This window comes from Equus caballus, chromosome X (assembly GCF_041296265.1).
Source record: "Equus caballus isolate H_3958 breed thoroughbred chromosome X, TB-T2T, whole genome shotgun sequence".
In the NCBI taxonomy this organism is placed as follows: Eukaryota; Metazoa; Chordata; class Mammalia; order Perissodactyla; family Equidae; genus Equus; species Equus caballus.
The window spans coordinates 14332825-14345354 of record NC_091715.1 but is presented as its reverse complement, the minus strand read 5'-3'; the positions used below and the strand labels follow the sequence as shown (position 1 = coordinate 14345354).

Genomic DNA, 12530 nt, shown 5'->3' with positions numbered 1-12530 from the left:
CACCCTAAGAAGGGCAATGTGGCTACATCCCTGCAGAGCCCAACCGTCCAACCTCTGCCCCCTGGCCTTGCAACACACAAACACACCTGCTCCTGATGCTTAAACCTCCCTGGGAAGGAACGAGCCTGGAACGGGCCTGGGCCTCCCCTCCTGGAGGAGCTCCTTAAGCAGGGAGCTGGGGGAACAGTGTAAGTCTCCTCTGTCATTTATAGCCCCTGAAAAGACCCTTCCCTGGGACAGGCTGATGACATGGGGGATGGGCAGGAGAGGATTTGAAAGTAGGAGTTGAGAGGGGGTGGAATCAGAGGATGTGGGTCCTCCAACGAGACTGGGGAATCCAAGACCGTCCTGGCTCCGACGCGGTGCAGCCTTCGCCAGCAGCTCCTTTCTCTGAGTTCCTTTCTGTTTTCAAACGCCAAGCCCAGTGAATGGACTCACACTAACACGATCCTGAACATCACATTCGCCTTCTCTGTGAGCGGGCAGCTGCCTAAAGGCCCAAAATCTCTTCCCTGGTGTTTTTGGGCTTAGAACAACTTCATACATACATATATATATACAGACACTTTTTTTTTTTTTTGGCGAGGAAGATTTGCCCTAAGCTAACAGCTGTGCCAATCTTCCTCTACTTTGTATGTGGGACACTGCCACAGCATGGCTTGATGAGTGGTGTGTAGGTCAGCGCCCGGGATCCGAACCTGTGAACCCCAGGCTGCCAAAGCAGATTGTGCAAACTTAACCACTACACTGCTGGGACGGTCCCAGAACAGGTTCATATTTAACCCAGCATCTTTCTAACCCCATGCTGTATACCTGAACCCGGAAAAATGTTTTTTCCCTGTTCAATCTTCTCTCAAATATAAACGTATCAACTCAGGGTAGGGAAAAAAACTCCTTCTCTGGCCTAAGGACACATGGACAAATCCATTTTGAACGGAATGCCTGATGGGAGACCCTCACTGGGAAAGCTGAATGAACTTTCATCATGACACAGATTGTCAGAGAAAATGGCAGTAGCCTGAGTTCAGGTCCTCTACAACTGGCACTCCAGACGCAGGAGGGAAGTAGAGTTAAGGGAAAAAAGAAAAGAACGAAAGTGTGAGGCAGGAATAAAGGTTCTCCAAATAATCGTTCATGTTGGCAATTCCTGTTTTGTAACAGCTTTATTGAGATAAAGTGCACCTAACACACAAATTTCACCCATTCAAAGTGCACAATTCAATGACGTTTAGTATATTCAGAATTGAGCAACCATTATCACAATTTTAGAAAAATTTCATCACCCCAAAAAGAAACCCTGCACCCATTAACCATCACCCCCCAAGCCACTTGCCCACCCCAGCCCCAGGCAACCACTGATCTACTTTCTGTCTCTGTAGATTTACCTGTTCCAGACATTTCATATAAACGGAATCATAGAATACGTGACCTTTTCTATCTGGCTTCTTTCGCTTAGCATTGTGTTCTCAAGGTTCATGCATGTTGTAGCATGTATCAGGACTTCATTCCTTTATATGGCTGAATATCATTCCATTGTACAGAGAGACCACATTGTGCTTATCCGTTCATCCGTTGATGGACATTTGGGTTGTTTCGACGTTTTTGACTATAATGAATAATGCTGCTATGAATAATTGTGTACAAGTTTTTGCGTGGACATGTTTTTATTTCTCTTGGGTATATACCTGGGAATGGAAATGCTGGGCCATATGGTAACTCTATATTTAACCTTTTGAGGAACTGTCAGATGACTTTCCGAAAGTGACAGCACCATTTTACATTCCCACCAGCAGTGTATGAGGGTTCCAATTTCTCCACACTTGTTCCTGTCTTCTTGATTATAGCCATCCTGGCATGTATAAAGTAGTACCTCATTGTGGTTTTGACTTGTATTTCCCTATGGCTAATGATACTAAGCATCTTTTCATGTGTTTACTGGCCATTCATACGCCTGCCTTCTTTGGAGAAATGTCTATTCAGATCCTTTTGCCCATTTTAAAATCAGGCTGATTTTTTATTATTGAGTTGTAAGAATTCTTTATATATTCTAGATACAATTCCCTTGTCAGATATATGATTTACAAATATTTTCTCCTATTCTGTGGGTTGGCTTTTTACTTTCTTGATGGAGTTCTTTGAAACACATATTTTAAAATTTTGATGAAGTCCAATTTATCTTTCTCTTTTGTTGCTTATGCTTTTGGTGTAATATCTGAAAAACTATTGCCAAATCCAGATCATGAAGATTTACTCCTATGTTTTCTTCCAAGACTTTTATAGCTTTACCTGTACATTTACATTTAGATCTTCGATCCATTTTGAGTTACTTTTTGTATATGGTATGAGGTAGGGGTCCAACTTCATTCTTTGCATGTGGATGTCCAGTTGTCCCAACAGCATTAGTCAAAAAGAGCATTCCATCCCCATTGAATGGTCTTGACACCCTTATTGAAGATCAATTGACCACAAAGGTGAGGGTTTAATTCTAGACTCTCAATTCTATTCCATTGATCCGTATATGTCTGTCGTTATGCCAGTACCACACTGTCTTGATTACTGTAGCTTTGTGGTAAGGTGGTTTTTTTTTTTTTTTTTTTTTTTTGGTGAGGAAGATTGGCCCCAAGTTAACATCTGTTGCCAATCTTCCTCTATTTTGTATGTGGGATGCTGCTACAGCATGGCTTGATGAGCAGTGTGTAGGTCTGCACCCAGGATCCAAACCCACAAACCCCAGGCCACTGAAGCAGAACGTGTGAACTTAACCACTACACCACTGGGCCAGCCCCTGTAGTAAGCTTTGAAATTGGAATGTGTGAGTCCTCCAACTTTGTTCTTCTTCAAGGTTGTTTGGGCTATTGAGTCCCTTGAAGTTCCATATGAATTTTAGGATCAACTTGTCAATTTCTGCAGAGAAGCCAGCTGACATTTTACATTGGAAATTGCTCAATATTTCAGAATTTAACAAACAATGAGATACTGAGATCTGTAAAATGTTTCTCTGCAGGTAACTTGTTTAGGAGAGCATATAAATTATTCACTTCATTTAATTTATGACAATATATCAAAAATAAAACTTTTATTGAGGGACATCCGAAGCCTGACAGAATCTTGCTATTAAACACATAAACTATGTTTGCAGTATTCTTTTATAGGGGAAACTTTAACTAAAAATATATAATGTAGCAAAAACTCATTCCCTTACATTAACATATTTACTTTTATTTTCAGAAATGCTAGTGTGGTCTACACTTGCAGGGGATTTTTTTTTAATTGTGGTAAAATATACGTATCACATTGCAGGAGATTTTTAAACAACTAAATGAAGTGCTATGAACAAAGAAGTAGCATTAAGCGTTGCCAAGATTAAGAACATGTGAGCTGATTTTGGTACTCACTGTGGGAGGAGGTTACTTGGATGAAGCAAAGGTATTTCAAAATAAAGGCACCACCATGAATCCAGTCTCAGAGCCCAGAAGACCGGCCCCTAAAGTGAGCCTTTGAACAGACGCTGAGAGAAGCCCGCCTTGCTGTCTACCCGGAGCGGGCTGCGGAGGCCTCTGACTCACGCACAGCTGTGAGGGCTGCTGCGCCCCCTATAAGCCAAGAGCAGCTCCAAGCTGGGCGGTTCTTAACTGAGACAACTTTGCAGGCTTGGTGTGAAGATCAAATTGGATAAGTGCATCGAAAGGGCTTAATGAGCTCTCCATAACTGGCAGTCAAGATTCAGTGACATTCTTTTTCAACCTCAGAGGGCTGCCAATTGGGGCACAATAACAGCAATAATGTTTTATGGCTAATATTTACGGAGAATCTATCAAGTGCTTTTTAATCCTCACAACAACCCTCTGTGGTAGATACTATTATTATTTTCATTTAAAGACAAGGAAACGGAGGCATAGAAAAGTTAAGTTACGTGCCTAAAGCCGCATAAGATGTAGGTGATGGAGCTAAGATTCCACTCAGGCTCTCTGACCCCAGATCCTGTGCTTTTAGCCACTTCCCAGTCTCTGGACCTCTACTGACTTGTTTCAGTGAAACGTTCTACTCTCAAGTCAAACCAGTTACCATCTGCTGGGAGATGGGAGGAAGGGTGGTCCGTGAACCGTCCCACATCATGAAGCCCATGTCAGTGTCTCTACAGGGAGACGCAGCAGCTGCGCTGTTTGGTAGCGCTGAAGGGTGTGTGGGCTTCACAGTGAACATACTCGGCTTCAAATCCCAGCCGGTGACCCCGGGCAAGTGAACGGCAAGTCCAGGAACCTGTTTCCTCATCTACAAATGGAGATACTGCCCACTTCATTGCGTTGGTGTGAAAAGTAGATGTAGTAATAAAACACTGAGCATTCTGCCTAGCCATAGTAAGTGCTATCAACATAAAAAAATGACAAGCCCCAGATACTTTGATTCAGGCTTGATAAAAAGTATAGCTGAAAGCACAGACCCCAAGTTCCCACGACACTTAAGGAGAAATTTGGAGTGAAGAAACTGGTGACACAGTGCTCTTAAGAATACAATGCACTAGATTTTAGCTCCTATTCTTTGTTTAGAAAGATAAAGAAAGTTGGAGAATATTTATATAGGTTATCACAAAATTTAAGTTCTTTCCCCCTGACTGAGCATTTGACTCAACGGTCTTCTTATCCTTAACGACAAAAATCAAGGCCTAAAACTGGTCAGTAAACTGGCCCCCAGCCTGCCTGTTTCTATAAATAAAGTTTTATTGGAACACAGCCACACCCATTCATTTACATATCCTTTATGCTGCTTTTGCACTAGAATGGCAGAATTGTGTGGCGGTAGAGTTGAGTAGTTGCATCAGAAATCCTTTGGCCCACAGAGCTGCACATATTTACTACCTGGCCCTTTATAGAAAAAGTTTGCCAACCCTCTGCTCTAGAACATGAAGAAGCCCCTATTAAGCTGTCCATCTTTGCTTTCTCCATGGCACTGAGCAGGAGGCTGGCATCTCTTCCCATCCTCCCCAAACCACCAAGAGAGCATCTAGCAACACGCAAAGGAGACAGCAGTCAAGTGTAAAAGAAACCAAAGTTTTCAAAGTGCCAGAAGGGAAAAAAGCTTTATAAATACAAAAAAAAAAAAAAATTATCAACATCATTAAATAACAGGATTTGCCCTGCTTTACATTAATTTCTGTCCCTTAAACTGATTCCAACTTCAAAGGCCCATTATCCCTCATTTGAATTCAAACAAGTTCTTTACAAAGAAGGAACTAACAGAGCTGCTTGCTGTTCAAATACCAGGGACCACAGTGCTCAAGATGGGGACGGCCTGGCAATCATATCAGTCAGTGCAAAATCTGCATTTTATTAAAGACATTTGAGAAGATCCATTCAAAAATACATTGTGCTCAGTAAAAATTAACCATTTCATGCTGATAATTAAGGTTACCACGGAATAGATATTTGTATAATATTTACAGCAACAATAGAAATTTTACATAAGTTTAGAATGGAATACATGCCAGAAAAAACTTGATAAGATGTACCAACACATGATACAAAGAGTTATATAAACACTTTACAAATGGTTCATAATTAGCTCGTGAGGAATTTAAATATTCAACACTTTAAATTCAGTTTGGATTCAAAAATTAAAAAGGTTACCACCACATCACACCCTTGCCACAGTAAAAAGTATGGAATTACACTCTGTATTATGGATTATAAAGTCTGTGCAATTAAGAATTTCCACTGATTCTTCATCTACCAAATTTGGATGTTACATCATTCTGGCTCATCCCTATTTTTGTTTGCATGCATGAGCAGGGCTCTCAAAGTCACCCTACCTTGTGTCTTCCCAGATTCCCCCTTCAAACCTCCTAGAGATTGAAGAAGCTCGGAATAGTCTTCTAAGTATATACAGAATAACTACCTGAATTCAAAATGGCACAAAGCAATTCTTGGAGATAGGAATTAGGGGCAACTATTTTGTCTGGTTTAATTGTTTGTGTTAATCAATCCACGTTTACTGGGAGAATGTCCTTGCGATCACAGCAGTTACTCCACCAGCCTGACTCAATCAGTGACCAAGCAGGAAACAAGGGAGGGAAGCAGACTGAGATGACCATAATCAATCGTGTATCTGTAGTGAAAACGGATTTTACACAAGCTTTGCCTTCCATTTCGGAAAATCTAAGCCATTGTGGAGCACCTAAAAGTTCTCCAGGAGGCAAAGCATTGTTTTCTTCTGGAAACTGAATGTTTTGTAACTGAAGCTTTTGACAACTCTGGCGATAAACACTTTAATCCCCCAACAGGGACAAAAGTCAAGGCATCTACCTTTTCTATTCCTGGGTTTCGTCTGATTAGCTCTGAAGCAGAGCACTAGAACAAGCTTGTCTACGCCTGAAATGAAGCAGATCAGGCTTTTGGGAAAGTAAAATCCCAAACCAAAGGAAGTCCTGAGGAATTCTTAGCAGTCTGTCAAACGGAGGGGATGGAGGAACAGATAAGGCCTCTTTCTCCCTGACACTCTGCGCTGGAAGAATAGCGAACAAGGCAACTTCTAATCTGCATACAACATGGAGACCGATTTTGTAAAATTCCAAAGGAGGATGGAAATCCGACCCAAGGATCAAATGGAGTTCAGAGAGCTTCACCGTGTGGGGAATGAAGGGCCTTCGAAGTGAAACCGGTTTCACTGCCGCGGTTCTCTGGCCCTACAAGTCCTACGTGCAGACTATTACAAATTTTTTCTGGCAAAACAAATGACAAACCTCCCTCAAATTTGGGAGTAAACAGTTAATGAATGAAAATACAAGGCAGGTCGTGATCATATTTAATAGCCTATAGGAGATACACAGAAAGGTGTGTCAGTGCCCGGAGCGGAGAAAGGTGGAGTCGGGACCAGGCCCATCGCTGACGAATTAACAAAGCACTATGGGAAATGATTATTCACATAGTAACTGACTTGGCACAAAAGTCTATGATCTTTTATAGTACATTCAATTAAAGGAGAAGAAATAGAATAGACTAGGGCAGCAGGCCCAGAGTTTCCTAGCCACCTTACTTCTACCACATTGTGTGTATACAGACAGGCAAGGGACTCATCCTGTCACGGCTTCATTATCTTGCATTTACTCATGGTTTCTAAGACAGAATTTTTTACCCAGCGGAATCAGAGCACAAGATACTCTATATCTCAGCTGGTCAAAATGCAAAAGGAAGAAATCAGAACCACTTACAAGGTTTTGTTTTGTAAGTTGGCCCTTTAAGTCTCTGAGACAACCTTCTTGTGAGATTCTGGCCCTGGGGATTGGTGACAGGACACTTAGAACATTTGTACTGTCTTTTCTGCAGCTCCTTTTAAAGAGACCATTTTCTCTTTAACTGTAAATAAGTTTTCTCTGCCTACACACTTTGTTAGTGATGAACTGAAGGAGGCGAGGAAATATTTCAATATTTTCTGACTTGATTCAGTGTATCATACCACATTCCCAGTTCACAAAAGCATGAGTCTGTGGATCTTAGTGCTCACATGGAGTCAATATCCCACCACAATGCAGGAGGTAACAAACTTCTAGGTAGAAAAGCAGTGCTCTCCAGCAAACAACGCTCTGCCCAGGAGAGAGCACGCAGATTGCTGAGTCCCAGCTGAGCTCTAGGAGCGAGTCGCGGCGAGCAAGTGCCCTTGCTGAAAGTTGGGTCACCGCCAGGACCTAGGTGAACAGAAATAGAGCCTTCTCCACACTTGGAAAGTAATCCTCTGGCCTTTAAAAAAAGCTGTACACTTATGAGTCATTCTCGATACACAACTAGAAGAAAATAAATGGCTTTTTTCCTTATTTACTCTAAAAACTAGTTTAAGAAGTGAGGATACTAACGTTAACTAAGAGGTGCTGGGAAGGGGAACTGGGATAGCATTTCCTAGCAAAATTCACTAATTTTCAGGTTAGGAACATGCTTAACTGGCTAACTCTATAACCACAGCATACTTTATAATACATGACGTGACTAGAAACTAACCAGCGTAGCTCTGAGCTGAGAATTAAAGTACAACCGCATATGGGAATCTTAAAGCATGGTTTAAAACAGATTAACCAAGCGTACAGCACAAATACTCCTATAACAGCCACATCACAACCACCAATAAAGAGTTTTTTGCTTCTAATCAGCCTGTCGTATGCCAATATTTGTAAAGAGCTATTAAATGACTTCAATAAAAAACAAAGACATTTTCTTTTGGGAGACATAGCTAAAACCCATGGATACCTTTGAGCAGTTGGTAAAAATCATGCCAATCTGCTAGGCTGCTGCTTGCTTCTAAATATAAGCCTCATGGCTCTATGAAAGATTTTTCTAAGGATGCTGACCTAGAATTTAAGTTCTCAAACATCTATAAAGAAACTCTGGTCTCCTCTTAAAGGATGCATCTTTTAGCAGGCCCAAGACAATGGAAACGAACAACAGGATTCCAGGGATTCAAGAATAGTGGCAGACGACTCTTTAAGAGAACGCGATGCTGAAGAATTCATACCTGCAGCTGCGTAGCCTGGGGAGAACAAGGACAGAGCCGAGCTCTGCGGACTGCTGGGCTCGGAAGACGCTACAGCAGGGTTTCTCAACCTCAGCACTACTGACATTCGGGGCTGGATCATTCTTCATTTGTGGGGCGGTCCTGTGCATGTAGCATGTTTAGTGGCATCCCTGGCCTCTACCCACTAGATGCCAGTAGTACACCACCAGCCCCAGTTGTGACAACCAAATGTGTCTCTTGCCGTTGCCAAATGTTCCTGGGAGACAAAATCGGCCCTGGTTGAGAACCACTGCTATAGACACAGCTCACTTGAGCCCCTTAGCATGGAGAACTTTTGCTCTTGGATTCTGGAGAGAGGCTAAACCTCAGATCGAGACCAAACAAGGTTTAGTAAAAGTTCATTTAGAACTTCTAAGAAGAAAAATGAGGATGGTGGTAAAGCAAAAGCAGAAAAACAGCAAAGCAGAGTTTCTTTTCAAAAGGAGATCAGTGATACTTCCACAGAACAAAGTAATTCATAAGCCTTCCTTCAACCTTTTTATCCTTTAGGAAGTTAAGGTAGACAATAGCATATGGATGTCATAAATTTCCCCTCCTAAAGAAAACGCAGACCTTCGTGACTTTAGGTCAAGTCCTTCTTGTCACAGATGGCAATCTTTATGAGGTCAACAATTCATCAACCAGAGGAAAACAACGTTAAAAACTAAGAGAGAGCCCATTAGATTTGAGAGAAAACTTTACCATTTCCCTCTGTGAGAAGGAAGAGAATTATCCATGCTAGAAATGCGGATTGTAGTTCACTTATAGCTTATTGAGGTCAATGAAAAGTCAGAATGGACAAAAGCTGAGAAGAGGATAAAAGAGCTACTTCAAAAACACTAGTTGAAAACATTGTAGATATTTTCTGGCTCAAATCTGGGAATGTACGAAAAGTACGTATCGACTCTTCATCGGTTAGGTTTACTTTGCTCTAGGTAGAAGGCAATTATTCTAGCCCTTCTTTGAAGAACCATCATGAATATAAATGTTCTGCATAACATCTGAGATCCCAGTGTTAGCAAGGATGAAAACATGGGAAACCAGCCCCTAGGTGACAACGAGCCTCAAATGCCACAGTATGGCAATGTGACTGCGCAGTTCCTAAGCGCACAGCACAGTGAGAAGTCTTTCCAGAGGAAAAAATGTAGTTTCTGGTTTGCAAGGGAGAATACAAGGTACAGATCTAGTATGAAAAAGAATTACACACCCTTTTAGAGTCATTAGTATCCAGGCAAAAACTGCTAAGGGTCCATGTCACTTATATAACTGAGCAGCTGCCTGGGAAAAGCCACAAGTCAGAGCTACTTGAACAGTACTGAACTGGTGAAAGAAACAGGATATAAAAAGAACTGAACAGCATGCAAACTACTGGTTAGAATCAAATCGTTTCAACGATAGTACCCAGTTGAGTTTCATTTTAGTGCCTATTACACTTATTAAAATTAAATAAAAAGCACCTTAAAACGACCTCTATATATAATCAATACACATCGTTATAGCAGTTATATAAAAATGCACTATGTACACAATTTAAGCTTCAAGGAAACTAAGACCTTTTTCTTTATAATCTTCATAATCATCAGCGCTATGATTCTCAAAATCCTGGAGACAGGGAACAGTAACTCAGCACATTTCAATTATAGCTGATATGGTTCAGGGGCTGAAGCTCTCAGAATACTGGGACAAGTCGTAAATACTGAGAAGTTACCTCTTTAAGGGGTGGGAGGGGATCTTTAAAAATATTATTGCTAAGAGACTACTTCTAAAGATCTAATACTCTTGATGGATGATGGTATTGAGGTGATTTCTGTCAAGGATGGCCCAGAGACATGGGACTATAACCCTTGTTGGCCAAAGGCATTAATGACATTTGGGAGTAATCTGGGAATTGAAGGAGATCAAATGAGGGAAAGGTGAGTCCTGTTCTGTCTATGTGTGTATTGATGTGCATGATAACCTTGTTATAAGTGGACAGTCCCAGGAAGAAAAAATGACTATAGCAATTTTCTCTACATCTGGAATTGCTTCAGGAGCCTTTTAAATATATTGGAAAGAGCAATAACAAGAAAAGCATTTAGAAATAGAAATGCCACACGTGTATCTTACACCACACCAGCCAAGAGTCTCCGGTACAGTGCCCAGGATTCAGGGGCATAGAGCTGGTTTGCAAGATCTGCAGACAGGTGCCTCTTAGAACCTTACAACTAGGAATGTTCACCGGCAAATCTTTGGTCTATGCTCTACACTAATGCTAAGTAGAAGAGCACATTCTCTCTATGAAGACCCACGAGTAACCCTGGATCTGTTCTCCCCTCAGGTACAAGGAACGTCCCTGGACACGAATAAGAGTCAACTGTAAGGACGGAGACGAGGCCTGCTGGAGTTCTCACTGGCCTAGCCGACTCTCTTCCCCTGTGGGTTTGGAAAGAGACGCTGCATCTCATCTCTACCAAGGATCATGTCTAGAGGCTACTGCTGGGGCATGAAGGTTGAGCAAGGTTCCTACAGTCACATATAGCCACAATTCAACTCCCTTGATTAGAAGTATAATACTCACTTCATATCACAAATGTATAAAAATATGGCAGATAGTGTCATAACGGTACTTTTTTTAAATGATATTTATAAAACAGACAGATATTTACCATATATATATTTATATATAGAATAAAATACTCCTGATGCAATATATAAATGTTACTGTTTAGTTTTTATAGAAACTACCGTAGCTGTCCCACTGCTTCACAATGTTCCAAACAGCTCAAAATAACTTTACATTTAACATAAAAGGTATGATTATAACAGTACAATATTAATTAATTATAAATAAATGTTACAAATCCTATCAAATATGGAAGTTTAGAAAACAATTTAAGACATACAGTTAGTTCATCTGCTAACCCTTCAAAGGGATACTCTTGGATTACAATAAACCCCACATTTAGTCTAGGCAGAAAAAAATCTGTGGTGAGGGCATCGGTCAACACAAATTCTTCTATCCCTTGCAGTGCCAGAACACACCCTGGCTTTCCCGAGTCCGAGAGGAATTGCACTAAAGCTGGAACGTAAGGGGGAGAAACTGGCAAGAATGTCTTCCTCTTCATTGGCACTCTATCCATTCTCACACAAGACCCGTGGGGACTGGCGCTCCCTAAGGAACTCCTGTGGCTCTAAGATCCCTGACTAGCATTCGTGGCCGTGAGGAGCCAGAGCTCCACACATACAATATTGCACACACCTTCATAAAGCTGAAAATATTGGCTTACCACCCGGGCCCAGCCCATTCCCCAACCCCACCCCCACCCCCACCCCGCAACTGGCTTGTGCCCCTCCCCAATCCCTCCCCCTCCCAGCACACATTACAAGGCTGTCTCTTTTAAATCATTCAGATTTGGCATTCGGGACCGATTTGTTCTGTTATAAGGGTGCCCGTTTGGCCCACTCTTGGCACTCAGCTGTTCAGAGTAGGAAGGCCCCTCTGTGGCACTCCGGGTCACAGAGGACACATGCCAACCAGGGTCCATCTGACCTGGCAGCTGGAGGGCTGGCCTGCCCTTTGGTGTGGGCTCCTGCCGGATGTTACTGCTCCCGCCAGAGGCTTGGCTCAAGGGGTGAATCCGAATTTCTGAGAAGGAATTTTTGGTTTGTTGAGCTGCTAAGGGCTGGAAGCGGGGGTCTGAGGAAGCTGGGTGATTTGAGGCTGAAGAGAGATGTAACAGCTTGCGCAGTGATTTTAATGGCTGGCTCTGAAAGAAAAGATGAGAGCACATGGACGATTTAATTTAGAGTAGACTCGGAAATGGGGATGAAACGGAGGGGAGATCTGAGACAACTGCACCAGCCAGGGAGGGCGGCCATCGGGGAGGACGAGCTAGTTCAGCTTTATCTGTTCTTTCCCGTTCTTTTCCGATAAGATTAAAGTTGTTTTTTTTCTTTTAATGAAAAAGCCTAGAAATCTAGATAAGAAATCTAGAGCTGATGTGGTGGCTGACCAA

General features: G+C 42.0%; 1 protein-coding gene across 10 annotated transcripts in view; it reads right to left on the bottom strand.

Moving 5' to 3' along the window:
- Positions 1-12530, bottom strand: part of CDKL5 (cyclin dependent kinase like 5) — a 202334-nt gene that overhangs the window by 10927 nt on the left and 178877 nt on the right. For 5 of the 10 annotated variants that reach the window (XM_070258222.1, XM_070258224.1, XM_070258225.1 and 2 more), the window contains one exon: positions 12065-12281. In XM_070258222.1, coding sequence (XP_070114323.1) covers positions 12065-12281 — 217 coding nt within the window. Of the gene's footprint in view, positions 1-5049; positions 12282-12530 lie in introns of those variants that run through there. The other 5 variants (XM_023633569.2, XM_023633572.2, XM_070258223.1 and 2 more) reach the window with 1 other exon arrangement.